The 27,859-nt window shown below is 46.4% G+C and overlaps 1 protein-coding gene and 1 long non-coding RNA gene across 6 annotated transcripts; one reads left to right on the top strand and one right to left on the bottom strand.

The window, feature by feature from the left end:
• Positions 1 to 332: 332 nt before the first annotated feature.
• On the bottom strand, positions 333 to 9,548 carry Tgif1 (TGFB induced factor homeobox 1). 4 transcript variants are annotated; one of them, XM_034484244.2, is made up of 3 exons: positions 9,415 to 9,548; positions 2,258 to 2,484; positions 333 to 1,395 (listed from the first exon to the last, which is right to left on the bottom strand). In XM_034484244.2, the coding sequence occupies exons 1-3, from the start codon at positions 9,470 to 9,472 to the stop codon at positions 820 to 822; spliced, it is 861 nt and encodes a 286-aa protein (XP_034340135.1). In that variant the 5' UTR covers positions 9,473 to 9,548; the 3' UTR covers positions 333 to 819. The 4 variants fall into 4 exon arrangements, with proteins under 4 accessions (XP_034340135.1, XP_034340137.1, XP_076773966.1 ...); XM_034484246.2 differs by lacking the exon at positions 9,415 to 9,548 and adding an exon at positions 6,817 to 7,173; XM_076917851.1 differs by lacking the exon at positions 9,415 to 9,548 and adding an exon at positions 5,598 to 6,786.
• LOC143435414 (uncharacterized) lies at positions 8,387 to 24,876 on the top strand. 2 transcript variants are annotated; one of them, XR_013105701.1, is made up of 3 exons: positions 8,387 to 8,710; positions 15,575 to 15,725; positions 16,510 to 24,876. It is a non-coding gene; the product is annotated as an uncharacterized LOC143435414 (long non-coding RNA). The 2 variants fall into 2 exon arrangements; XR_013105700.1 differs by having other exon boundaries at positions 8,387 to 9,231.
• Positions 24,877 to 27,859: the final 2,983 nt, after the last annotated feature.

Here is a 27,859-nt window from a genome sequence, read left to right as displayed (position 1 = left end):
TAACGTGGGCCTGTCTAAAACACACAGCGGCTCACTGCTGCTGACCCCGCTACTGATGTAGTCATGAATTGATGCTAATACCTCGCTGCTATCTGTCATTCATCTCTACGCAAACACTGAAGGGTAAGCACCTCCTCCAATAATGAGTAAATATCACACACCCTGTTTATTCATAGTGGTCTGTTGTCCACAGTTCTTCAAAGCAGTGACACACACACACACACACACACACCTCTAAGTCATAGTCTGCCCTGCCCATTTCCTGCTCATGGGTGTGCTATATTCCTATTGTGTTCTGAGTGCTTCCTTCAAGAAAATGCTCTTAATTGCAATAACTTTTAAAGAAAATACTTTATTACATCATGAAAAAGGTATCCAACAACTAGATTCATACTTGCTTGAATCTAAAAAAAAAAAAAACAAACAAACAAAAAACTGAAAGTTTATTCATTAGACTGTATGTGGGCATCAGTTCCACATGGGAAGAGAGAGGCACGAGGGCTTCTAAGTATTGCACAGTCTTGGGAAAAAAAAAAAAAAAGGAGTCAGGAGGAGATCACATGATACTGGGAACCGTCTCACATTATGAGAAACTACCAAGAAACATTCAAAAAGAAAACCCTTTGTTTCTACAGTAGCTTTAGTTTGTAGTTCTTGGAATGACTCTATTCCATTGAAGACATCTTAGTAACAGGAAGCTTCGTTTGAGCAATCCCATGTGCAAATATTAATAGAAAAATATATAAAATAATGCATCTCTTGCCATCACCCCCGGCAATCAGGACCATATTTTGGAGAACTGTTTTGTTTGAAAACCAGTTAAGCTGTGAGTTTGGCCTGAAGCTCCATCTCTGCCGCCCGTTTGAGTGCAACATCCACTAGAAGCTGGAATCCACTAAAATCCTGGTTGAGGTCTGGCGGAGTAGGAGGAGGAGTGTTGAAAAGACCACTCTGAGGGTTTGGACTGGGTCCAGATTTGCAAGTGTCCTCTGGGTACACGAGAGAGGTTTCTGTAAAGTTGCTGGGTGTTATTTGCTGTACATCTGTACTCTGTCCCACACCAACTGGCTGGCAGAGAGAGAAAGGCCCATCCTTCAGTGCAGTCACAGTGGTATGGCAGATCACTGATGGGCGAGCCAAAATGGATCCTGGGGAGGGAGGTTTGGGAGACGCTGGTCTCCCTAGGGTTGGGTTGGGTCCAACTACACAGGAATGAAACGGGCTCTCTTCTAGAGTTGGCATGAAGGCTTTGATACCCATTGCAGCTTCAACAGAGCTAGCTTCTGAAATCTTGGCCCCACGGCGGGAAATGGTGAACTGATTTGGATCTTTGCCATCCTTTCTCAGCATGTCAGGGAGGAGCCTGCGGCGGGCGTTGATGAACCAGTTACAGACCTGAAATCACACAGGGTCTGCTTCAACACTCCGTTCACTTGACAAACAGGTTCTGGAAACATCCCATGTAGGGAGCCTAACTTTACAAAGGGCTTATCCGGCACTGAGGAGGTAGTTCAGTGGTAGACATTTGCCTAGCATGCCAGGGGTCCAACAGCAATGATTTAAAAAATAAACTAAAATAAAGCTTCTCTGGCCTTACAAGCAATTCAGAGGCATTTAAGCTGGGTCAGCCCATCATAAGGACAAGTTTACTTTGGATGTGCCACCATCCATAATCCTTTCAGAGGCAAGGAAAAGGTGCAAAATCTCAGATACCTGAAAATCAATAACTTTAAGGAAAGTTCACCTTTAAGTCTGTCTCAACCTACTGCCTACTGCCCAGCATCTAAGTTAAACAACTACGGGAAAACATTTCCTGTTGAAAAGAGGCCACGCCTCCCAGTAACTGATTTCTCTCAGTTCAAATGACTGTGTCAACAGACACAACACCATTACCTCACCAAGGTCTGTCCCTGTTTAAATAGCAGACCGGTTTCCTGGGCAATAGAATAAGGTTTAACTTCCTTCTCTTTCAGGCACTGAAGGAAATGCTTCCTGACAGAGGAGTGTCAAGAGTTTCTGTCCTCTATTAAATAGCCAATTATTAGCTTTTCGCACTATAAAGTTTACAATGAAAAGAACCTGTTTCTTTCTCTCTCCTCCCTCTCCCTCTACTAGGCACCAGGGAAGAGCTTATAACCTGGCACACAGGAATGCTATAAAACGTCTATTGGTAAAGGATAAAGTATGTATGCATAAGTTAGGGGCACAGCTCAAGCCTGGGCTGGAACCCCAGCACCCCAAGAGGCAGATTCCTTACCTGTAGTGTGGACAGGTGCGTCTGCTGGGACAGCAGTGCTTTCTCTTGCTCTGAGGGATACGCATTGTATCTGTGCTCATACAGCCAGTCTCGTAGAATCTGGACCGACTCCTTGGGCAAATTGCCTCTCCTTCTTCTCTTGCCAGAGGCTGCTGACGAGGAAAGGTCCAGGGGACAGTCCATGCTGTCTTCATCCTCAGAGTCACTGCCAGATGCTGCAACAACACCTAAGAAAGGACAGGCCCACAGTCACTCCAGCAGGGCACTGCTCTAAGTCATTGACTTAGACTGTTCCACATCCTTGTGGTTTTTTTTAGCTACTGAGTGTGAAGATTTTTTTGTTTTGTTTTGTTTTGTTTTGTTTTTTGGGGGGGAGGGGGGTGCCGCAAGGTCTCCACAGAAAGGCCTGGAGTAGCCAAACTACCACTACCTAGGGTATAGATTCTCAGCAAATCGACTGTCGTTCTTGCTGCTGCCAACTGGAATACAGCCAATCTCAATCTCTCTCTCTCTCTCTCCCCTCCCCTTGGGAAAGACAAACTGCACTCACAGGGAGTAGGCCATCACACCTGTAACAGAAGGGACGCTGGGTAGTGTGGGAATGGCCGTCCCAACCTTGTCTTTAAGGTCATCACTCACTAGAGACAACAATTCAGTAAACAAATACATTTTAAATGCAAGCACTGTAGATTTTTTTATACTTGAAGGTTTTCTTAGACGGTCAATTAGACATGAACCTAAACGCTACCCATCAGGCTTTAAGACGGTTTCTGTTCATCCCAAAGGTCTTTTCTTTAGCTTTGTACAGCTTTGTAGTCAACCCTAATTAGGTCCTTTACTGATCTAAGAAATAAAAACAGAACATTCTTCACATTGATACATCAACTCCACGAATTTTAAAGGAATTTATTTTACTACCCGGAGCAGACTGACTTTGTTGGCACATTTTTAGCTTTGGACTGCAGGGGGCAGAAGGTGCTAGAAGAAGTTCCCACAGGAAAAGCTCGAAGCCAGCGAAAGACAAAGTAAAACCAGTTCTAACAAAAGAGGCAGATGATTTTGCAAATTCACTGCAGCTTAAGGCTTAACAAACTGCCATAAATAAACCACAAACACCCTCCATTTTTAACTGCCAAGCAGTTGAAGAATCCTGTTTCAAGAAAAAAAAAAAAGTTTAAAGAAAGGGCAATTTTAAAACCGAAAGTGCTTTCATTGTTCAGAATCTGAGAAACTTAAAAAAAAAATTGAAATTTGGGTGAAAAACTATTAGTGACAAAAAAAAACCCTTTGATTATAAATGAGTTCCTGTTTCACATTTGCTTTGGTAACCAAGGAAATCTAACTTTTAGACATGTCAGGTTAATTGGGTAACTAAGACATTTGAATAAAGCAATTTGCTTCAAGTCCCCCAACTTTAGAAAAGCCAGACATTCTCCAACACTACTTATTCCCTTCCCCCTCTTCTTAAATCTAGGAGGAAAAAAAGTGTGAAAATTTGCTCATTGAACAGTTAATTCCCAACTGTAAATTGGTAATAACAAAGTGCTTGAAACAAAAACCCCCTAAAGCCTGCCCTTTGATCTGCTCGCTCAGAGTTTGACAAGAAGCATGATCTTTCAGAATAGGTTAGGGACACAAAGCAGGTTTCTGTTAAGCAACACCAAGCTGCCGACTCTGTTCATTTGAGGAAGAAAAAAAAAAAAAGAAAGAAAGAAAGAAAGCCAGGCCCCCGGACCTCTTTACAAGTATTTCCAAAGCATGCACAAAGGATGAAGGAACAGGAAGTTAAGGCTTGGTGCTCGGGAGCGCCAGCTGATAGCTTAGCGCGCCGCTGAGCCGGCTGAGGGCACGTTCGCTACTGTCAAGACTATTTTCATTAAAACTCCCTCCTGATTATGGCTCGACTTGGAAAAACAAAGACTTTTTTCCTCGTTATTCATTTCCTACTGTAACAGAGCTTTTGAAAAGTTTCCCAGTTAGGACTTGTTTCCAATCGTCTGGCTTTGCTTACACTTTGGGGGAAAAAATGCAGTTGGAGAGGGAGAGAGGTGGGTGTGGGACAGAGTGGGAATCCTCTTACTCTATTCATATACAAGGAAATGTTCAGAAAGCCACACGATGGGCCGTGGAGCCCAAGGCGCCCATGAAGCAAATCTTGCTTCTTCACTTTCTTTTTCTGAAGCTATGAAACATGGAGGGTTGGGGTGGGGAGTACTTAGATATCTTGTAGACTAGAAAAGGAATGTGGGGAAAAGATCAAGGGAAAACCAAACTAATTAGTCTCTTCCCTATGGACAAGAAACTCGATAGAACTTCACACCCAAGGCACTAAATCCACATAGCCCCCTAGAAAGGACCCAGCCAGCTCAGCCCTAAACACATTCAATCCACAAGAACACTTGGGGATTTTCCTTGTTGAGCCCTCTTCCAGCCTGCTCTGAAGCCATTTTTGGAACTCTTTCGGGCGGCCTCTGCTTTCTACTGAGGGCACTTTACTTTATTATCATATACCAGTCTTTAGAAAAGTTTAAAGATGTTCACTTTCCTATAACAGACAATAGGCGGGACAGGTTTAAGCAGTCCTGGCCCAAAGACGGGGAAGCTCACCCTCCCCTCCCAGGTAATTTCAGACAGTGGGAGGCAGGGCTGAGGAAGCTCGCAGGAGAGGGAGGGGCCCCGAGGAGAGCAAGCAGCTTTTGTTCTTCAGCCTCAACTGAAGCCCGCCAGCTAACTGTACAAGTTAAGTTAGCAACAGAGCTGGCCCCTGGTCCCTAAGGAACGAAGGAAATGGGGCGGTGCGGCTCACATCCAAGGGTCTGCTCCCTTCCTAGACCATGTGCTGGGGAAGCCTAAAAAGGGAAAGGAGCCGGGACAACCTTAGCAGTCTCAGCTCTCCCCACGAGAAACTCCGAATCAGTCGCAGCAAAGTTTCCCCTCCAACACGTCACCGTTCATTCTTTCCATGAGTCGGGGGTTGACTTGCGGAACCCACGCACTTTGTTTGGCTGGGGACCACTGACTGCCCCAAACCTCGCATCAGGGGAAGGGGACACTGACTGGGAAGCTAGTCGTCAGCCTTCCTTCCCACCCACGGAAACCCAGTTTTGCATTCTGGCACCTTGGAGCCACACAAAACCAAACTACCCTCATTTAGGTGCTATTGGAGCAAAACGCCTCCTACGGGGGGAGGGGGTCTAGATCTGTCAGTCTCGTCAAGGGGTGGCACGGCTCTATAGAGAATCCCTTTAAGTCCCCCCCCCCCAGCCCAGTTAAACTGTCCCCCAACTCAGCGCGCCCATATTCGCACTGTCCCAGTGTGGAAAAGTGAAAGGAGGCCTACTTAACCAAGCACCCGGGGTCTTCATGAGTTCCGTATGTTTCAGGGTCTCTCACAGAATAACATCCACACAACTCTATAAGGTAGAAAGCGGGGAGAAATCCCGTGGGGAAATGTGTTCGACAGCAGCTGCCGTAACCGTGTTCCGTTGGAACTGCAGTCGCGGTCTAGGTCTGAAAGAATGTGGAGTAACAAACTCGAGGAAGCTCCTGGGCATGCGCAGCAGCGCGCCACCCCCTCCCCCGCCAGCTTCCCCAAGCGATTAACTTCTGTTTTGAACCACTCCACATAAATCACAACAGAAAAGCCAACTCCAGTCCACGACTGAAACACTCGAGGGAGCTTCCAGTCAGGGACTCCAAAGTTAGCTTCAAAAGGGACTTCACAGTCTTTGACCTTTTGGGGTTTTTTCCCCCCCTTCCTCCCCTGTGTGTTTTGTTTTTAAACCAGACTGACGGCAAGTTTTAGTTGTAAAGCTTGGTGGAAACAATGACAAACCTCTCTTTTTGCACTTACAACCAAGCCTGCTTGTCACACTTGAACACTTTTTGACTGCATGGTACCTGTGTTCTAATAGCTCACGCTGTCCTAAATTCATCGTGGGAAAACTTTCAGAAGCTAGTAAATTTTAAAAGTCCTTTCCAAAGCTATGTTCACCCTAAGGTATGTATGGGGTCCGGGATCACATTCCTTTGATAGTGAAAAACACCACCACATCCCTTAAAAAGCAGTGCCAGGATCCGGTGAGGAGTGAGAATACCCGGAACCACAAACTTTTAGACAAAAGGTAAGAAGACTGGAATGAGCCAAGGACCCCCCACAGGGAAAAGCGAGGCGCCTGGGTCCCCTTAAATATCAACAGCAAAGCCCTGCCCCAGAAACAGCACTAGAAACCACGCGGTGGCTGGGCCGAGCATGGGGTGTCAGGGAAGACAATGAAACTTGGGAGGCGCACAAACAAGGCGCTGAGCGTGTTTCTTGACAACGTGCCAGCAGCGTGGCGAGGCTAAGTCTCCCTACAACAGCCCCTCATGTTGTGTCTAGATGGAAAAGAACAGCAACTGCCATCAAAGACACAGCCTCAACAAAGAGAACAGCCACCGCTCAAGCCCGGGAGCCACTGGGCGGAAAAGTCCCATCAAGTCAGTGTCCCCCAATCCAGCACGGCCCGCACATGTCCCGCACTGGTGCCCCAGGCGCTCACAGCCCGCCGCAGCCTTACCCTTCTTGCTTTTCATTCTGGAACTCTGGAGTCCAGAGAGAGGTGAAGCTGGGGTTTCTAGGGGCCAACAGCCGTGAAGTGGCGGGGGGGTTAGGCGATGATCCTCCTTTACTGGTGCTCCGGTAACTTACAAGAGAGTGTTCCAACCACTATTGCTAAACAAGGTGCTCGGGTCTCAGGCGCTGGCTTCTGGGTTGGAATTCAAGTGACACTTGGGCTTCCTCCAGCCGGGATCTTTTGGCAGCCAGCCGGGGGCTCTCCCTGGCCCAACTCACTCCCCTCCCTACTCAGCTCCTTTGTTTCCCGCTCCACTCGGCGCACCTCGGCGCTGTCAGAGTGAGAGAGCAGAGGGAAGGTACAGGAGGTCCTGCCTCCGCCCCCAGCCGCCCGCCCCGTCCCCCGCCCGCCCCGCCGCTCCTCTGCCCCTCCCCCGCACCTTCCAGCTCTACAGCCCTGGTTCTGGGGGCCGAGATCACCCGTCCCTCTCCAGGGTGGCGGAGCCCCAGAAGCAGGGTCATGCCTGCCTGCCCGCATCCCTCAGCCCTCAGCGGCCACACCGGTTTATCCTTTGGGGCCTTTCCTCTCCGGGCTGGCGAAGAGTGCGTTTAGTTTGCAAAGGATGGGGAGAGGGTTAAGGACATCTCTGTCCACCTCAGAAAGGAAAAGACACCCCCACCCTTGTTTTTGACAGCTGCCCCAAACTCCACCGTCCCTGCTCCAGCCGCCGGAGGCAGCGGCTTCTGATTCAAGGGGTGGGGCACTGAAGGAAAAGTATTCCGGACAAGAACCAACTTCTTCCAGAATGCGCAGCTGCCATTGACACGCGGGCGCGGCACGGCGCACCCTCCTCCTCGTGGACTCTTCTGCCAACAGTGACAGTGGGAGGTGGGGGGGGGGGGAAGACATAGGCACCCTGGGCAAATGTCTATTTCCCCGGGCTAAAGCTCTGAGTTCCGGATTGGATTGCAAGGCAGTTTCGAAATCTAACACGTTGCGGATAGACACTTGTCATGCTCACATGCTCTTTAAACGTCTCGGCTTGGGGACGGCCAAAGCGCGCGTGTGCCCCACTGCAACTCCCCCACCCCACGTGCCTTTTTAAAAAGATGGGCGACTACGCCGGGACTGTATATCTGCTTCAGTAAACAATGTCTACTTTGTGGGCTAATATCCCACCAGAGGACACTCCCCTCCACCCTTCAGTATTTCAAACAGAAACTAGCCATTAAATAAACATTCATTCCCATTGGTTTATTTTGCTTGAGAGGGGCGCTCCAAAGGGAGTTCCACGAAGAATCTCCCCCTCCCCAAATACAAGCCAGATGCTGTTTTGGCCAACTTCAAGACGCGCATGCCCGCACTTCTGGGTCTAGTTTTCACCTATGACTGGTTGTTTAGAAAAAAAAAGAGACAAAGAAAAAAAAAGCAAAGAAAACCAACTGTCACATGTCACAGAAGACGACTTTCCCCATGGGGGTGGGGGGACGCAGAAAAACCCCAAACATAAATAAGCTGAGCAGCGACGTCACCGCTGGTGTCTGTCTCCAGTTTCGGCTCTGTGGCCGTTCTGGTTTTGTGACCTCGGTGGAGATCCGGCAGGAGGAGACAGACCCAGGAAAACAAGGTTAAAGCCGAGTCACACTAAGGCGGCCACAGAATGACCCGCTAGACTTTGGAACCTGTTTACGATTACGTTAGAAATTAAAGCAAGCCTCCGCCGCGCCCCCTTCCCAAAGACAACCCCTCCGAGGAGCGCTTTAAAACTCCGAGTCAAAAAAGAAGCTTGGGTGGTTTTTCCAAAATGAACCAACTGGAGAAAGAGTCACACTAAGCTGGAAGGAACCGCAAAACGACCCTTCCCCTCCCCCAAATCCTGTGGTTTGCAGAATGCTGGGTAAGAGCACACGCGGGCATCAGCGCAGGAGGCGGTTGCACGACAGTGTCCAGGGAGAACCCACAGGCTGGCAAGCCCCTCAGCAAACCGCCCGGGGCGCAGCGCTTTCCGGGACCTGGCTGGGGATGACTCAGCTGCTGCGCCGGGGTGCGGGACTCGTGTGGTGCGGGAGGGGGCCGCGGAGGGCCCGGCCGCCCGTTGGAGGGCCGCCTCGCTCTGGGTTTTGAAGGGGTGTTTGTGCCTGGGATTGGTGGCTCACATCCGCCGGGGACTCGGGAGAGGAGGGAGGACAGACGCAGGGAGGAGGAGCTGGACGGCGTGAGTGGCAGGAGCCGGGTCCGGACCCGGCGATGACTGCCTCGTCGCTTTGTTTGCTAACTTGGACAGTGGCTTCGGGGGCCACCCCACGGAACCCGCCTCGGGTCCGCTAAGCCCAACCCCACGGCGGCAGGAGGCCGAAACGTTCCTTCCCGGCGGTTATCCGCAGCCACGCGGTGGTGGCTCTCACTATGTACACAAAGGTAGCTTTTCTCTTCTCCCAAGTCAGCCTGGCTAATGAATGCGATTCTCGGGCAGCACTGATGGAAACCGGGTTTACGGTTTGAAAACAAACTTTACTTTACGGGGCGAGCGGGAGCCCATATAGAGAGTAGAAGCCCTGTTTCAAAACTAGGACGGGAGGAAAATGCAGAATTAAAACTCACCGTGACGCGAAGGCCAGCTGGACCCCGCTAATGCACACCCTCTGCTCGTGTAAATCATTTCGAGGCAGTTAGGAAGCCTGAGCGCGCTGGCCGGATTCTGAGATGAGCTAAAGCCGTACGGTGCCCCTCCCCCACCCCCACTCCACCCCTAAGGCCGGAGCCAAGCTCGTTAGGAGCTTCGCGTTCCTGCAGGGCTGTGCGCCGGGTCTTTACAACTCCAGAAAAGGGAAACGGCCCCCCAGCGCGAGCTCATAACATCCGCAATATTTTTTTTTTTTAATCCGCTGTCTGCACGGCGGAAAAACAAGCTTCAGTTCTGGCTGTGTCAGGGCCTCTCCGTGTAACTGATACAAGTGACTTCGGGTTAGTTGTTGTTGCCACGTGTTATTTACTGAACTCTTAAGCCTCATAAATAATCAAATTAAGTGCACCCGAACTGTTTTCCTGCGTTCTCACGGCCTGGTGATAACCGTTTCTCACCATTATAGATTTTAGTTTGTGTGTGTGTGGTTTTTTTTTTTTTTTTTTTTTTCTTTGCCATGTCTTAACACAAGCAGAGCTGTTAAAAAAAAAATTTTACTTTTGTGGTCTCCAGACCCTGAACGGGCAAAAATTCAAATGGCACAAACTTGGGGAGGCTGAGAAGAGGTGGCTGGTAACAATAAATGTAATTATTATTATTGGCTTCGGGTCTGTGAAAGGCTTGAGAGAGGTGTTTGTTTCATCTGGACGATCGATTAGGTATGATTCCCATCAGGTGCTGGGCCTGGTGGGACTCACACAGTCATTGGATCTCTCTCCCTGGAAGCCCAGGGAGAGCAGATATTTATAAAATATGCAGACTGCTGGGTTTCCAACACTGCGCAAGGGACCTGTAATCATCTTGTCACATCTCAGCTCTAAGGCGCTCTGGCTGCTCAAGGCGAGAGCTAACCATTGTCTTTGCAAGGGCTTTAAGCATGGCCCCGGCCATCTTGTGTTGAGTTTATCGACATTATCAGAATAATTCTCTTCTTCAGGTATAAGTAGCTGGCACTACTGATCACTTTCTCCAAGTCAACAGTTTCCCATCCTTTCTTTTTTTTTAAGTGGAAGTCACTTTTCTTTACCTAGGTTATGTGGGCTTTTTCCCTGAGAAAGCCCACACGGAGACTGATTCTGCTGAGTGATTGCTTGATTAGGGCCTCTTGGTTGGGGGGAGTTGGAATGATACAGATCTAGAGCCAGATTATCCTGATCTAGCTCAAGTCTTTCTAGCATTTACCACTTGCCTCTGTCTCTGGCCTACCCTTCTTTTGACTCAGTTAAAAATCCTGAGAAGCTATTAGTTCAGCAGACCCGTAGCTTCCACCAGCTCAACAGCTACAAGTGCCATGGGCATGTCGGGCTTCTTTGTTGGGGCTGAAGTGAGGGAAGTTACAATGTATTTGGTCATTGCACTCATTTATAGCTTAGTTTATGACCGACAGTTCATATGATAACTTCCATGGTGGAACACGTCCTGGGATTCTACCCAAATTGGGTTCCCTGGGCCACCATCACTCTCACATTGGGCTCTGGATCAACGATCTCTCGCTGTCTTTGGGCTGAAAGCTGTGGTTTTCTTCTGACAATGGCCTTATTTGAGCTCGGTCTTTATCCCCTTTATCTTCAACATCTTGTATCTCTGTTGTGCTTTATACTTTCTGAAACATTTAAATGCTCTCATTTAATATCCAAATTAGTCGAGTAAGTTATATTTTTCTTAAAGTCAAGATAACTTGAACACATTCAAACGTGCCGTGGCTAGACAGCACAGAGCAAGGTATCGGGCACAGACTACCTGGCTTTCGGGGGAATCTGTCATTCTAGAAGGTCACACAGATAATGAAGGCAGAGACTGGCCTTAGACACATCAGAGACACCAAGATCCGGATATTGCCAAGGTAACCTCCAAATGTCTTTCCTTAGTCACAGTCCCACTCTTTCCTACAGTCTTGCTAACCCTGAAGCTGCAGGCTTCCTTCTGGTCTATCTCTTAGATGAAAATGAGTTGCACCTAATTCTTAGATTTATTTTTTAAATTGTGTGTGTGTGTGTGTGCACGCACACGTGTACACATGAGCCTGCATCTGTGTATGTGTTGTATGCACGTGAGTGCTGGTTCACCTTGAAGACCAGAAGATGGTTTTGCCCAGGCTAGTTGGAAGGTTTTGCCCAGGCTAGTTGGAAGGATCACAGGCTCCTGTGGAGAATGGAACTTGACTTCTCTGGAAGAGCAGGAAGTGCTCTCACTCACTGAGCATCTATTTCTCCAGCCCCTGCATCTATTGTTTTCCCCTTAAGTTCAAATTTCTGTGTTTTTAAGAGAATCAGCTACTTGTATGTACATCTGTCATAATCATTTCTTCTTGTCTGTTCGTAATCATAGCCACATTTTACTTTTTAAATTTTTATACCTGTGTGAGAGGGAGAGAGAGAGAGAGGTGGGGGGAGGGGGAAGAGAGGATGAGAGACAGGCAGACAGACAGACAGACAGACTATATATGGATCTGAGGACAGGCAATGCTGCATCCTGCACAGGTCAAGAGTTGGTTCTCTTCCCCTACTGAACTTGGGTAACCAGGCTTGCACAGTAAAAGTCTGAACCTAGTGAGCCATTTTGCTGGCCCCCTTTGCCAGGTTTTCTGTAGTACCTTTAGGGGGTGGGGAATAAACTAGGGTTTGCCTGTTCCTGGCTAGCCTTGAACTTGCTCTGTAGATGGTAGGTGAAATCCAGGCAGAACCTTGTACAGGCAAACCCTCTCCCACCATGGCTGTACCTCAGTCTGACTGATTTTGTACCTACCTTAAAAGCTCATTTGTGGGCTAGAGAGAAATCTTTTTTTTTTTTTTTAATAGTAAAGATTCTGTTTTTTTGTTTTGTTTTGAAGAAAGAATGCTTTGCTTATTATTTATTTATTTATTTGGTGTATTTGAGTACACTGTAGCTGTCTTCAGACACACCAGAAGAGGGCATCGGATCCCATTATAGATGGTTGTGAGCCATCATGTGGTTGCTGGGAATTGAACTCAGGACCTCTGGAAGAGCAGCCAGTGCTCTTAACCACTGAGCCATCTCTTTAGCCCCATTTTTAAAAAAACAAAAAACAACAACAAAAAAACCCTCATTTGGCAAAAAGTAGTGAACAAGTATTATGATTGCAAGAGGCAAAATGTTCTGATTTTTCTTTAAACATTGTTTGGGATAAGAACTTTTTTTTTTTTTTTTTTTTTTTTTTTTTTGCTGGGCAGTGGTGGCACATGCTTTTAATCCCAGCACTTGGGAGGCAGAGGCAGGCAGATTTCTGAGTTCGAGACCAGCCTGGTCTACAGAGTGAGTTCCAGGACAGCCAGGGCTACACAGAGAAACCCTGTCTCAAAAAACCAAAAAACAACAACAACAAAGTATTTTTATGCTGTAAAGGCCAAACGCCGCAAGAGTTTTAAACTTGCAGCTTTTCTTCCCATTAAAGGGTAGTCCATTCACATGTTTCTACTTATCGAATTACCGCTGCCCAAATTTGTAGAGGAAACAATAGCAATAGGGTGATACAATATCTAGGAATAAAATTAACAAGAAATATGTCCCAGCATTACAAAAACTTTAAGGCTCTATTGAGGAGCATGAAGGGAAACCAGAAAATAGAAAGAAAAACAGAAAGGCATTTTTTTTCCTAGTGAGGTTCCAACAGCAAAGAGCATGTGACATTTGTCCTTCCCAAGTCATTTTTAAAGTCAAAGTAAATTCCACAAAATAATAGCAATTATTTTCTCTTTTGTATTTTCATCAACAAACAGTTCATGTAAATTAGCAAGGAGTAGGGGGTGGGGGGAGAGGATCGAGTCAAAAATAAAAGCCTGGGGCAGGTGGACCTCTATGAGTTCAAGGCAAGCCCAGTCTACATAGGGGGATCAAAGACACCCAGAGCTACATAATAGAAAACTGTATCAAAAACAGCTCAAGCAGGAAAGGTTGGCTCAGCTACTTAGAATGAGGCAGAGGGGTCGGCTGAGCTGACTTCAACAACAAAGTGAGACTGTATAAAAATTAAATATGCCACCATTAATCTAAACATGGAGGAGGCAGAGGCAGGCAGGCATTATCTCTAACTTTGAACCCAGCCTGGTCTTCAGAGTGAGTTCCAGGACAGCCAGAGCTACACAAACCCTGTTAAAAAACAAACAAATAAACAACAACAACAACAAAAAATAAAACAGAAAGAAAGAAAGAAAGGAAGGAAGGAAGGAAGGAAAGACAGACAGACCTGTAATTTAAAGCCAGCCACCAGCCACGGGGGTGGGGGTTGGGGGTGGGGGGTGGGGCTATGCCTTTAATCCCAGCACTTGAGAGGCAGAGGTAGGTGGATTTCTGTGAGTTTGAGACCAGCCTGGTCTATACAGCTAGTTCCAAACCCCTGCCCCCCAAAAGCAATTTAAAATGCACAGAAGTGTATTCTCACAGTGTTGTGAAGGGTGTGACATCAGGTTCTACAAGGAGGCATTAAAGAACTCTGTAAGGCCGGAGTAGGGAGAGCCTTTCAGATCAGAACCCAGCAATAGGTGATATAAATATGTGGGTGTGTAGTTACTATCAAATGGGTGTAGAATATGGGAGGGCCATATGTGGAAGTCAGGACAACCTTATGAACTTGGTTCTCCCCTTCTACCTTCAGTGCGTTCTAGAGATCAAACTCAGATTACCAGTGTTATCTACTACAGAGCCACCTCAGCCACACAAGATATACTGTAGAGTGGAAAAAAAAAACTTTGGTCATAGTTCTATAATACCTGTGTGCAAGCATTTCACGTAAAAAAAAAAAAAAAAAAAAAAAAATGAGATGCTGAATAGAAGGAAAAATCCAGAATGTTTTTGAAAGTAGAGCCAGGCATATAGCACACGTCATAATCCCAGGACTCAGGAGGTTGACGTGGGGGCACACTTGAGGTCAGGACAGCATGGAATATATATATCTATATATGAAGACCTCAAAAAAGCATTTTGTTTGTTAATTTTCTCCAATGCAAGGAAACCAGAGTAAATAGTTACCAGCACAGGAGACATTAGTTTCAGAAGAAACAGTGCAGCTCTAAGAACAGCCTGTCATTAGGAAGTGTGACAAGGACTAGAGAGATGACTCTGCTTCTAGAGGACCTACGTTCAGTGCTTAGCACCTATATAGCAAAGGGCTCAAAAACATCCACTCAAGAGCCCAGGTCCATAGGATCTGTGCTCTGGCCTCCTTGGGTACCCACAGGCACATGTACACAGGGGATGGGGGGTGGGCGGGAGAGAGACTGAGAGAATAAATAGTAGCTTTTAAGGTTTGACAAATGAATCTACAGGTTAGAAATTTACAAATAAATAAGGAATCCAAATCACTAAAAGACAGGCTAGTTATTTTAATTTTTTTTTTTTTTTTTTAATTTTTACTTTCTGTAGAAAGTAAAAATTACTTTACTTTCTGTACAGGGTAAAGGAAATCAGACTGACTCATCAATTAACAATGGCAATACATTCGGACATGTGTTGTTAGGTGATTTCATTATGTATACATCTTGCAATGTCCTTATTCAAAATGAATATGATATCACTAGGCCATTTGATTGATTGATTGGTTGATTGATTGATTGATTAACAACAGATCTCCCTATGTTCCCCTGGCTGGTCTAGAACTCACTACATAGGCCAAGCTGGCCTGGACCTCACAGAAATATTCTGCTTCTGTCTTTCCAGTTACTAGGAATAAGATGTGTACCACCACAACTGGCAAGGCCATGCAGTCTTATGAAACCACCATTATGTGTGTGCTATACCATTGACAATATGGCCAATAACTATTTGTACACACACACACTGTAAAAACAGTACAAAGACATTTTCATGAAAATTTTTGAATGCTTGTATAGTTTGGAATGATTACTCAAGAGAATATTAGGGGCGGCTGCCTCTGGAGGCAGCAGTAGATCAGAGGCTGGAGCGTTGCCAACACATCCTGTCATGTCACTGTAACAACCTAGCCGTGACCCGTCCGTCCTACCATGGATTACATCTTTCCAAGGTATGTGAGTTTGGGTCTTGCTTGTGTTAGATTTGTACATTCTCTTGAGCAAAGTTCTGAAATGAGTCTCAATTTTCCAGTCAGACTCTGTATCCTGGTGTGAGACATGGTTAATCATTTGCTGGCGTGAACAACCCCTAATGACACCGGAAACGAATTATTCATTGCCCCTTACAAGAAACAAGACTACATGATGTCATAGCCCGGGAGCAGATGACCAGATGTGAAAAAGTAAAACCATTTATCTTGATGCAGATAGTTTTTGTAGACCAAGCACTGCAAATAGTGCTGAATCATTTTCACTGAAATTAGTAACTGGATGAAGTTACTATGCTTGGAAGGTGGGAACCTGGGTAATGGAAGGCTTTCCAGTCCAGTGTGTGTTTGTAAATGTGAGTGATCTCCACAGGGTACCCTGCAGAAGCCAAGGCAATTCCTTCGGATTTTCTTAAAAGACGGGAATGCTTATTCCCTTCCAAGCTATATGAATAAATTTTATTTTTACACTTATTTAATTATTTATTGCAGTGATGGGGGTTGAACCTAGGACTACCCCCATGCTATGCAAGCACTGACCACTGAGCCACACCTCAGCCGTAGTAAACTTGAGGCAAAAACTCTGGCATCTATATTATTATTTACTGTGCTCGATGCACAAAGATTGATATATTCCATCTTAGTTTTTCATTTTTGAAAACCCTCTAACATATTTAAAGAGTATATAACATAAAAATATGTACTAGTCCTCAAGAAATCCATTCTGTTTGTTTATAGACAGGTTTTCATGTATCCCAGGCTGGCCTGGAACTCCCTAAGTATCTGACAATGTCTTTGTACTTGTGGTCCCCCTGCCTCCACCTCCTAGCTGGGGCTCCACATCTGCCTCACCATGCCTATTTCTTTTTAGTGTAAAACTAGGAACTAAGTCCAGGACTTCCTGCATGTGAGGCAAGCACTTTGACTGTGTGAGCTACATTTTGTTTTAAAAACTATGTGCCTATGTGTTTGTGTACAGGCACGGGCACAGGAGTGAAGGGTCCCTTGGAGATGACGGTCATGAGCCTACCAACAAAGGTGCTGGGAACTGAACTTGGATCCTCGGCAAGAGCAAGTACAATCTTAACCCCTGAGCCATCCCTGCAGCCCCAAACCATTTTTTCCCCTTAATTAAAACTTTTACTGTTGTCTCTTTGTGTGAGGGTGCTCTCCTCCTGGAACTGAAGTTACAGAGTCCAGCCCTATGTAGGTGTTGGGAATCTTCTCTCCCCCAGAAGTGTACCCCATGAGGCTAGCTGCTGAGACTTTCTCTAGCCACCTCTCTCCCATCTTGTGTTTAAGAAATCCTAAAGAGATATGAATCTCAGACACAATCTTCACCAGTCCCAGAATTTTGCTTTTTAACTCTTTAAAAGTATGGATTTTTTTCCCCCTTTCTTCTTCTTACTCTATATCTCACGCCCAGGATGGTACGGGACTCACTGTGTAACCCAGATGTTGTCCCTGCCCAGGATGGTACAGGACCTCACTGTGTAACCCAGATGTTGTCCCTGAACTTCTGCCTCCTGCCTGAGCCTGAAGAGTGCTGGGGTTACAAACGTGTATCACCACCTGGTTCTCTGAGGAGGTAGGAGCGGAGCCCAGAGCTTGTGCAAGCTCTCTACACTCTGAGCTACACGACCAGCCTGTGTGCTCTGAATTCCTCAACTGTCTTCCTTCATCTACAAGCTTCTTCTTTCTTCTGCTGTTTGATATAAACCCCAGACATCACATCACTTCTGGATCAGCAGCTATGATTAACGCTCTAGCTTGCCTGATCAGTAGCTCTGAACTCTGGGGCCAAACAACTTACTTACAAAAGGGCTGGGTCATCCCAGAATTATACACCCCACTGTCGTCTTCTAGCTGTTTTCTGCTTCTGGGGCTAAGCGCTTCTCCAGAGAGAACAATTACTTTTCGTCCTTAGTTGGTACTTCAACACTTCTTAGTTCTAATAGCCCATTATTTAGGTCAATAAAGAGATTAAAAAAAATGTTCCTTCAGACAGGCTCATTCTTAGATTCGCAACATGTTTCCATTCTTTCTGCTGGCGCCCAATACACTGTGCTCAGTCTGTTCTGTGTTGTTTGGCTGATGAAACACATTCGAATCTTCACACATTTTTTTTTTTTTTCCTGTGCTGGGAATTGGATAGTTCTATGACCAAACGCTCCACAGAAAGCAATTTAAGGGAAGATAATCTTATTTTGTCTCATGATTCAAGTGACCATGGGCAAAAAGACTTTATATTCCCGTTCTTCCTTTCTTTTTCTGTAAAACTCACACAGATATGGGAGGTGTCCTTCAGGCATGTGGAGGTCAGGGGACAACTTCTGGGAGTCAGTTCTCTCTTTCAACCTTGTTTTTGGTATGGAGTCTCTTCTGTTGTTTCTCACCGAGTACCCTGGCCTAGGCAGGCTGCAAGCTCTGCTGATTCTCCTGTCTCCATCCTCCATCTCTCCCTGGGAGCGCTGGGATTATAGGTGCACACACCATGGCACCTAAGTGGGTTCTGGAGATCAAAGTCAGGTCAGGCTTGTGCACCTGAGCAAGGCTAGTTGCTTCAACCTGTCCAGCCATCTCCCCACCTCAAGAGGGGATCTTCAATAAATGGAAAGAAATTACATTGTGATCATGAAAACAGAAATGAGTTTTTAGCTGGGCAGTGGTGGCGCACACCTGGGAGGCAGAGGCAGGCAGATTTCTGAGTTCGAGGCCAGCCTGGTCTACAGAGTGAGTTCCAGGACAGCTAGGGTTACACAGAGAAACCCTGCCTCAACAAAACAAAACAAAACAAAACAAAACAAATGCAGGCTTGACTGTGTCTTGTGTGTAAGTCTCGTGTGGTATTCAGTGCTGTACGCTACTACAGCTGATGTTCTTCTGTACCGAGTAGTGGGTAACTAAGGTAAGAAACTGGACCGGCTTTAGGCTCACGTCCAAAGGTAGACTGTTATCTCAATTTTTTTTCTTTTTTTAAATTTTTACTCTGTAGACAAGGATTCTCTGTAGCTGTGTAGCCCTGGCTGCCCTGGACCCACTCTGCAGACCAGGCTGGCCTCAAACTCACAGAGATCTACCTGCCTCTGCCTCCCAGTGCTGGGATTAAAGGCGTGCAGCACCACCAGTGCCCTGCAAGGCTGTGCAGTTTTGACAGACACACTCCTAAAGGGACCTTATGCCCTTCTCAGTGTAGGTGTCAAGTAACATGTGATTTCAGTATTGGCTTTTTCTTTTTCTTTTTCTTTTTTTTTTTTTTTTTTTGCCTTGATCACATGTTTGAGATGATGTGTCCTAAACTCTCACCTGTGGGTGTTATGTTTACCTCTGTGGTTGATAAATCTATCAAATGTATCAAAATAGGTGGATGTCCTGTCCTTGAAGCCTTCATCCTTGGCCTCTTCACTCTGTCACTCTTCTTTGTCGCTTTGCTGTGTCCCATGGCGGGGAGAGCTGCCCCTCCAGCTGCCTGTGTGCTCTGTTTACTTACAGAAGCATGGACATCTGGAGTCTTGGTTTATTTAGTGCATTAATAGCCTCCTATCATCATCATCATCATCACCATCACCACCACCATCATCATCATCACCATCACCATTATCATTAAAATTCTCAGATTTACCCAGAGGAAGTTCCTTAAACTTCTTTTTATTAATTGACTTTATTCTTTGACAATTTCATATATATGCAGTGTGTTCTGATTATTCTCCCTGCCTTCTCACCTCCCCCTCCATTCCCTCTGACATGTCCATGTCTTTTTTTTTTTTTAATTGTACGTGTATGAGTGTTTTGCCTGACTATACATATGTGCTTCATGTGTGCCTGCTACCTGCAGAGGCATTGGATATTTGGATTTGCAGTTTGGATGGTTGTGAGTGCCATGTGGGTGTTACAAAGGGAACCCGGGTCCTCTACAAGAGTAACACCTAGAGACCCTTCGTGCCTTCTTGTTTTGTTTTGTGACCCCTTGAGTCTAACCACAGTGGTTCACGTACCCGTGGGCATTCACTGAGGCTGGCGGACTCACCAGTGAACACACAACTGAAGGCAGTGGCTCTCCCTGTTCTAGCAGCATCCAGCAGCCAGTTCCCAAACTGGTTTCCTTGTCCTTCTCCATTCTTAGAGGATTTTCTTATCGTCTGGTACAGTAATATGTTTCAGGTGCACATTACATTTTCCCTGCTCCAGCCTCCAAACCCTGGAATTGGTCACTTATCCAGCAAGCACTGGCTATACTCCGTGAAAGAGAGAATTGTTTATAGACACCAAGATGGGCTCCAGTCTAGTGCACTGCTACTGGACCATGATTGCTTCTGGGTTTCTCAGCAGAGCTAAATACGCACACCATACACACACACACACACACACGCACACCATACACACACACACACACACACACACACACACACACCTTCATACTGAAAATCATGAATTCATGAATTCAAGCAGGGCACAATGGTGAATAACTATATAGTTGTAATTCTGATACGTAGAAGACAGGCAGGGGGACTGGGAATTTGAGGCCACTCTGGGCTACGTAGGTAAGAATATATGTAAAACAATCTGAAAAAAAAAAGTGTGGGGGGGGAGGGAATAGTGGAAGAAAGGAGGGGCGCACATTACTTTGTACTGCTGATTTCAGCAAACAGAGCACTAACTTCCATCATTCCTGACTCCTGGTATCCATGACCCCTTTTCTAACCACGAGAAGCCTGCTTCCCACTACCTCAAGATAATGAGTACTTAGTCCTAGGACATAGCAAGCCAGTCACTGCCGAGAACAGCCCTACCTACCGCTGATAACTGACCAGCCCTACCTACCGTTGATAACTAACTCCTGTTTGTTTCCTTCCTTTGGTCTGAGGGTTTAAAGACAAAATACCCCTACTTCAAGTCATTCTGCCTTCCATGCTCTTCAGTTGACTGGTACTCTTTTGAAATACTTTGAGTTTTTTAAATTCCATATTGTGCCTCCCATTCTTCTGACTCTGTAATTTTGTTTCTTGCCCTTGTACATTTAGCACAACTCAGAAGTCTGTACTAAGTGAAAAGTTCACCCAGACAACAGTCAAACACACAGATTCCGTCCACCCTGTAATCACTGCTGGAGGCAGGAGGATTATGAATTCCATGTTTTACTTAGCTACATAGATGGTTGGCAGCCAGCCTGGGCTATATGCGATCTTGTCCTAAAAACAACAGCAATTAAGAAACAAAACAAAACAAAAACTGTGTATTCTGTATTCTGGGTTTGTGTTTAGGGCTCTATTTCTAGCAATAATATAGTATAAATATATAATGGTTATATAATTATTAGAAAATGCTTAATATCCGGTTATAGAAGTCTTACTTATTTTTACAGTTATATATTACTGTTACCAGAATTTTAAGGGTCAAAGCCTCAGGGCCTGGCAGCCTTAACAAGCGAGGCTTGGCCGCCTAGGTGTCCATCATCACTCAAATGAAGAGATGGAATGGAAAGCAGAAAAAGGATATTTATTCAAAGTGGCCACATTGGGGAAAGGAGCAAAGAAAGATGCCCAGTTTATCTTCAGATTGTTACTGTGCAGTTCAGGCTAAAACAGGGCAGGAGTATTCTTGCTCAAGGTGTCTCTCACCATTTGGTCCATCATTGTCTTGGCTCCGTATGTCCTGTAAGGTGGGCAGTCCAACCGAGAAACTTGTTCCTGGGATACAAGTTCTTCCTCTGGCTGGCCCAGGCTTCAGAGTCCTCCTAAGGAAAGATTCTTGTGGAAATTCCATTTCTTTGGTATCTTTTATTTCCATAGTCAGATAACCAAAGGGACGGGCTCGAGTGTCCCCTTAGGATACCCTCACTCCTTCCACCAACTCGAGGGAGCATCACTTGAATCTTTCTTACCTTTGGACACTTGGGCTGCAGTTTTAAACAGTGCTGCAGTGAACTTTCACACACACCCATGGGTGTCCTCACATCACTTCGACAACATCTGTGAAAAACATCCTTCCTGTATGTTGCTTTGTCACAAATAAGTATGTGATACTGGCAAGACGGCTCCATGGGTTAGGGTACCTGTTCCAAGCCTGGCACAGATACATACACTACACACACACACACACACACACACACACCAAGGTTACCATGTCACAAGCTATTTCCTGAGCTTCTTGTAATCAACTAAAATAATGTATATGATACATTATTGTACAGATAGAGAATGATGAGTCAGTCAGACCTAGGCAGACAGACAGATAGACAGACAGACAGACAGACAGACAGACAGATGTGGTTTTGTTAGACATCACCACATTCTACTTCACAATCATTGTACTTGTTGCTAGTGAAAATCTCCCTCCCTTGTCAATCGGAATTTGACCCAGTCAAAGAAGGTAAGGGGTGTCCAGTCCTGGGACCTGTCTAGGACTGGGGACCCAGTCCGTCTCCAAGTTACCGTTAGCCGTACACCAACCAAAATGATTTTTAAGGATTCGAGAAAATCAAATCCTGTTTCCTAGTATACTATTGACAGTTCAGTTCGTAGAAGACACCATTTGTTTGTTTGTTTGTTTGTTTCTCGAGACAGGGTTTCTCTGTGTAGCCCTGGCTGTCCTGGAACTCACTCTGTAGACCAGGCTGGCCTCGAACTCAGAAATCTGCCTGCCTCTGCCTCCCAAGTGCTGGGATTACACGCGTGCGCCACCAGTGCCCACCACTGCCCTGCAGAAGACACCAATCATAGGCTTCCTCTCTTGCCTTTGCAAACCTCTCAGTGGGAAAGCAGGCCTCCCTTTGCTTTGGTTAGTTTGGAGAACAGTTCAGAGTGCTCAGGGAAGCACATTTATTTAGCCTGTTTTCTTTTATGGAGGGTGCTGATGAACAGCTAGGTCAGTGCCTCTCAGCCAGTGGGTGGAGGGAGACTCCTTTGTGGGGTCAAATGACCCTTTCATGGGGGTCTCCTAAACCCGTCAGAAAATATTTACATTATGATTCATAACAGTAGCAAAGTTACAGTTCTGAAGTAGCAATGACAATAATTTTGTGCTTGGGGGTCAACACAGCCTGAGGGATGGCAATCAATGGCTGAGGCAGTTAGGAAGACTGACACTGAGCTAGATGGGAGAGGTGTCCAGGTGATGGAAGGCCTTTCCCCTGGGTGCACCACTCTCCCAGAGCCACCCCCCAGAATCCTGCCCTTCGGGGGTTTTTTGTAGGCTTTATTATGTATAGTAAAAAACAAAATTATAATAATTTAGTTACAGGTGTAATTGGCTTTAGTTTAAGATTCATGAATGGAGCAGTCTCCATTTTCCTGAATGAGACACCCCCCCACCCACCCCCGCAGCAGTGCAGAACAGTGGGATTTGTGAGGTGGGAATGAGGAAACAGGAAAACAAAAGCACCCAGTTAACATCAGGTAAGCACCCAGTTAACATCAGGTAAGCACCCAGTTAACATCAGGTGAGCACCCAGTTAACATCAGGTGAGCACCCAGTTAACATCAGGTGAGCACCCAGTTAACATCAGGTGAGCACCCAGTTAACATCAGGTAAGCCACCCAGTTAACATCAGGTAAGCCACCCAGTTAACATCAGGTAAGCCACCCAGTTAACATCAGGTAAGCACCCAGTTAACATCAGGTGAGCCGGATGACTTTTCCCCTGAGGATGAACGAGAGCACCTCCTTATGGAACTGACTGCAGGAGACTGGATTCTAAGGGGGAAAATGGTTTGTCAGGGAAACTGCTTTTTTAACGTTTGAGTTAACAGGAGTGGCTCTATTCTGTTTGGTCTGGCATGGAAACAAGGGACCCAGAAGTCACCTTTGCCCAAAAGCCTGGACTCCTCAGCTGGGGATCGAAAGGAAGAGCAGGTGAAAGTCTGTCTTCCAGTTTCCTTGGCCTCCTTTGCTTTTGCTGAAGGCAGAGGTGAGTCACTGCCCTTAGCTTTTCCTCACGCATCCCTTTGTATTCCAGAAATGTCAGAGCTTCCCTGGACAGAGCACTCCTTTCCCCAGGTGAGGGCCTTGTTATCAGTGAAGGTGAGGATGACAGTTTGGAGAACTGACTACTCTGTCCCCTCAAGCAATACGGACTTCTTCAGATGACCCGAGGGGCAAAGATCAACAAGACCACACCTAGACCAGGACTCTAATTACACACACATCTCTTGTCCCACCCTGACCCCACCCCAACCCCACCCCGTTCTTAATCTACTTAAACCTAAAGCTCAAGCCAGTGCTTTGAATCAAGGGGAATCATGAAATTAGTCCCACCCCTCTGATTTCCACCATTCCTTACTGACTGGCCATGGTAGAGGGGGCATTGGCTGAACCCAGTTTGTTGGGGCTGCAGCACCCCAAATGCTATTTATTACCCTAAAACTGTGGGAACAGTATGTTGAGTCCTAGTACAGAGCTCATTCCAAACAATGACCTACTAGTTTAAGAGTAGGCATTAATGCCGGCACGGTGGCGCACGCCTGTAGTCCCAGCTACTCGGGAGGCTGAGACAGGAGGATCGCTTGAGTCCAGGAGTTCTGGGCTGTAGTGCGCTATGCCAATCGGGTGTCTGCACTAAGTTCGGCATCAATATGGTTACCTCCCAGGAGCAGGGGACCACCAGGTTGCCTAAGGAGGGGTGAACCGGCCCAGGTCGGAAACGGAGCAGGTCAAGAATAGACATTAATACCAGAGTTAGAGTCAAACCCTGGAAGCCCTGGCAAGCTAGGCTCAGCCGTCTATCCTCAGTAAGCCAAGAGACAAACGGTAAAGAAAGAGGGAACTAATTTGTTTGATGTGGCTACGCTGGGAAGAGAACAGAGGCGCAGTAAATGCCCCTCTTAACTAAGCTCATCTTTGGGGTCCTGACACGAGGTTTTAAGCTTAAACAGAGGGCAAGTGGTGTGTATTGTTTAACAGCACCGGTCAAGGGTGGTCCTGCCCATCACTGACAATCACTGTCTAGTCTTCTGCTTCCAGGTCTGCTCAAGGTGTCCCTGCTGACCCCAGGCAACAGCTCATGACATCCAGCCTTGGGGCTCTGGGGCCTTGAGGCTCTGGGTTCCGTAGTCTCAGCAGATCACAGAGGGAGGGGCACATGTGTCTCTCTTCAGAACATCCTATGATGGACAGAAATTGCATTTTTTTTTTCTTTTGGTGATCAGCCTAACCTCCAACCCCTCCTTCAGGACTGAGGAAGTTTAACTGAACTCTAAAATGCTCCAAATTGTGATCCGGTTGGCTCCAGTTGGCTCCAGCAGACGCCCAACCCATTTCTTCCCATCTGAGGCTATCTGGGAGTTCCCAGCCATCAGTGAAGGACAGTCATTCATTCAGTCATAACCATGGAAAAAAATGTTTGTCCTTTGGAGAGTTCAAGGGTTTTTTTGTTTGGTTGTTTGGTTGGTTTGGTTTTTGTAGTTGTATGTCCAAAAAAAAAAGAAAGAAAGCCAAATGTCTATTTCACAATGTCACTGAGGAGAAATCTGGCTCACAGATGTAGAAATAAGAATAACCCCCCTTAACTGTTGACCTTATTTCCTGACCCAGATCCTACAAGGCCTGGCCAGGCTTCCAGTCCCCATGCAGTGAAGATTTACCACATTATTTGCTGCAGACATTACTGCTGATCGCTTACGATAAAATGAATGGGGGTGGGGGTGGAGCAGTGGCTCAGCCGTTAACAGAACTTGTTGCTCTTACACAGGACCAGAGTCCGATAATTCACAGCTGTCTGCAGTCCCAGCGCAGGGACTTGGACACCCTCTTCTGGCCTCGGTAGGCACTAAGTGTGCACGCACATGTGTGAGCGTACAGCACACATACACACTTTTTTAATTGGGCTGGGGATATAGTTCAGTGGTAGATATTTGCCTAGTTAGCACCCACAACACCCTAGATTGACCTCCAGGACTGGGGGAGTGGGGGGGGGTGGGGGGTGGGGGGAGAGGATCATAACACAAATAGTTACAATGAGATATGGACATCAATTAGGCTACAGCTTGAAAGATTTTGTTTCTCCATCACCCTATAGACATAAGCCCTCCAGGCTGGTACATAGCTGGGTGCTTACTGGATCTTTGCTCTAGCATGGCTGTTCTCTTCCCAGCTACTATCCCACCTCTCCCCACCCCACCCTCCCACCCCGCTTTTTCTTTGCAGTATTAGAGTTGAAACCCAGGCCTCATACACCTTAGACGAATGCTCCACAGCTAAGCTCTTAATTCTCACTACCTCAACTTTCCCAAGGCGTCCCTGTGCCACACAGCAACAAGTCCATTCAAAACCAGGCCACATAGGGCAGGGTAAAAATGTTTATTAAGTGACCTCTTTCGGTTTGTGTGGGTTTTGAGACAGGGTTTCTCTGTGCTGTCCCGTTGTTCTAGGACTTGCTTTGCAGACCAGACTGGCCTCGAACTCACAGAGATCCTCCTGCCTCTGTCTCCCGAGTGCTGGGATTATAGGCTGCACCATCATCACCTCGATGGAGGCCCATCCTGGAGAGGTATGTCTCTGCCCTGGGTGGAGACTAAGCATTCTAAACTACCTGAAACAATAGAGTTAAAATCCAGTCCTCTGGTCAATCCCTCCTCGGGAAGATAAGAACTGAGGGAGACTCACGTAAGCAATGCTTGAGAGATAGGAAGAGGCCAGGAGTGGTGGCCATAGAGTGCAGGCTGAGGCAAGAAGATCTTTGTGAATTCAAGGCCATCCCGGTCTACATAGGAAATTCCAGGCTAGCCAGGGCTACATGGTAAGACCCTATCTCAGACAAAACAAACAGATGTTCTCCCCAAAAGGGAAAGGGATGGAAAGAGATGAGGCATACTAACACTACTCAAATGGTAGCAGCAGCTCCACTTGCTTGATCTCCACCCCACGGCACTCAGAAGACAGCACACATACGCTCTGGCACTGGAAGGGCTCCTGGCCAGAGTCAGTGTTTATACAGATTGACTGCTTTTTCCTGATTTTAGCCGAGTCTTATGAGACCAATAAACCTGGGTAGGAACCAGGTTGAAAGCAGATTGCAATGAGATACAAATCTTCCGATGTAAAGCCTAGTTCAAGTGTTCCTTTACCAAAGGGAGCTAACTAGAGATGTCTTCCAAACTAAGGCTATTGCTATGTGAGACCCTTACAGAGCACCTGTTAGAACAGCAGTCCTCAACCTTCTTCACGCTGTGGTCCTTTGACACAGTTCCTCAAGCTGGTGACCCCCAACCATACAATTATTTCCGTCGCTACTTCATAATTATACATTTGCCGCTGCTACAAATAGTAATATAAATATTTTTGGAGATAGAGATGTGTCAGAGGGGTTGCTGCCCACAGGCTGAGAAGCTCTGCATTAGAACCAGGTAAATGTGGGGCTTTCCCCAGCCAGTAAGAACATAAGTCTTCGGCTTCAAGACTTCATCAGACAAGATCCTCAGCAGGGATCTTGTTTATAAAAGGAATAGACTAAGCTAGACATGGGGGTGGGTCAGGAGGCAGATAGACCTCTGAGTCTGAGGCCTGCCTGGTGCACATAGTGAGTCCTTGGACAGCCGGGGCTATGTAGACAGACTCTGGCTCACAAAATCTAAAGAATAAAAAAGGAATGAGAAGTTTTAATCTGAAATCTCCTAAAGCGATAGCCCCAGGTCGAGCTTCCGGACAGCAGAATCCTTAACACCATTTCAGATGTACCTGTTGCAAGCAACCTCCACAAGCACATACAAATGCCACAGAGGACAGTGGACCCGGAGCACACTTGGCTGAGTTAAGGCCAACCTGCTCGGCAATGGCCAGGATGAAACGAGAGCAAATCTAGCTCACGAGATGTCTTCTAACTGTAGCAAAACGGCGGTGGCAGCCTTTTCCTACCTGTGTTTACTTTCCTCTAAAAGTATTCTTAGGAACGTGCTCCTGGGTCACCACTCTCTGTGGTGGGTAGAAGTGGGGAGTACAGGTACCTCATCTTTCAGAGGTTTCATGAAGAGCTACGGATGAGGAGGGAACCTCTCACTCCTTGGAGTGTGGATTTAATGTTGCAGTAGTCGGCTGCAACTTTGCTTTACAATTCTTGCCTCTCCATGTGCTTTCTCTTCTCTTCCTCTAGAACATGGCCACAGCAGGAAAAAAACAAAAAACAAACCCAAAACAACAACAGATATAGATGTGTGTGTAGTGTGTGTGTAGCATGCATAGTATGTTTTTGTGTCTGTGTAATGTGTGTGTACAGTGTGTGTAGTGTGTATATAGTGGGTATGCAGTGTATATAGTGTGAGTGTAGTGTGTGTGTATCATGTATACATGTCTGTGTGTGCACATGTGTGCATGTGTTTGTAGTATGTGTAAGTGTGTAGT

This window comes from Arvicanthis niloticus, chromosome 21 (assembly GCF_011762505.2).
Source record: "Arvicanthis niloticus isolate mArvNil1 chromosome 21, mArvNil1.pat.X, whole genome shotgun sequence".
Taxonomy (NCBI): domain Eukaryota; kingdom Metazoa; phylum Chordata; class Mammalia; order Rodentia; family Muridae; genus Arvicanthis; species Arvicanthis niloticus.
The sequence above is the reverse complement of the archived record's forward strand: the minus strand, read 5'-3'. Positions and strand labels throughout refer to the sequence as shown.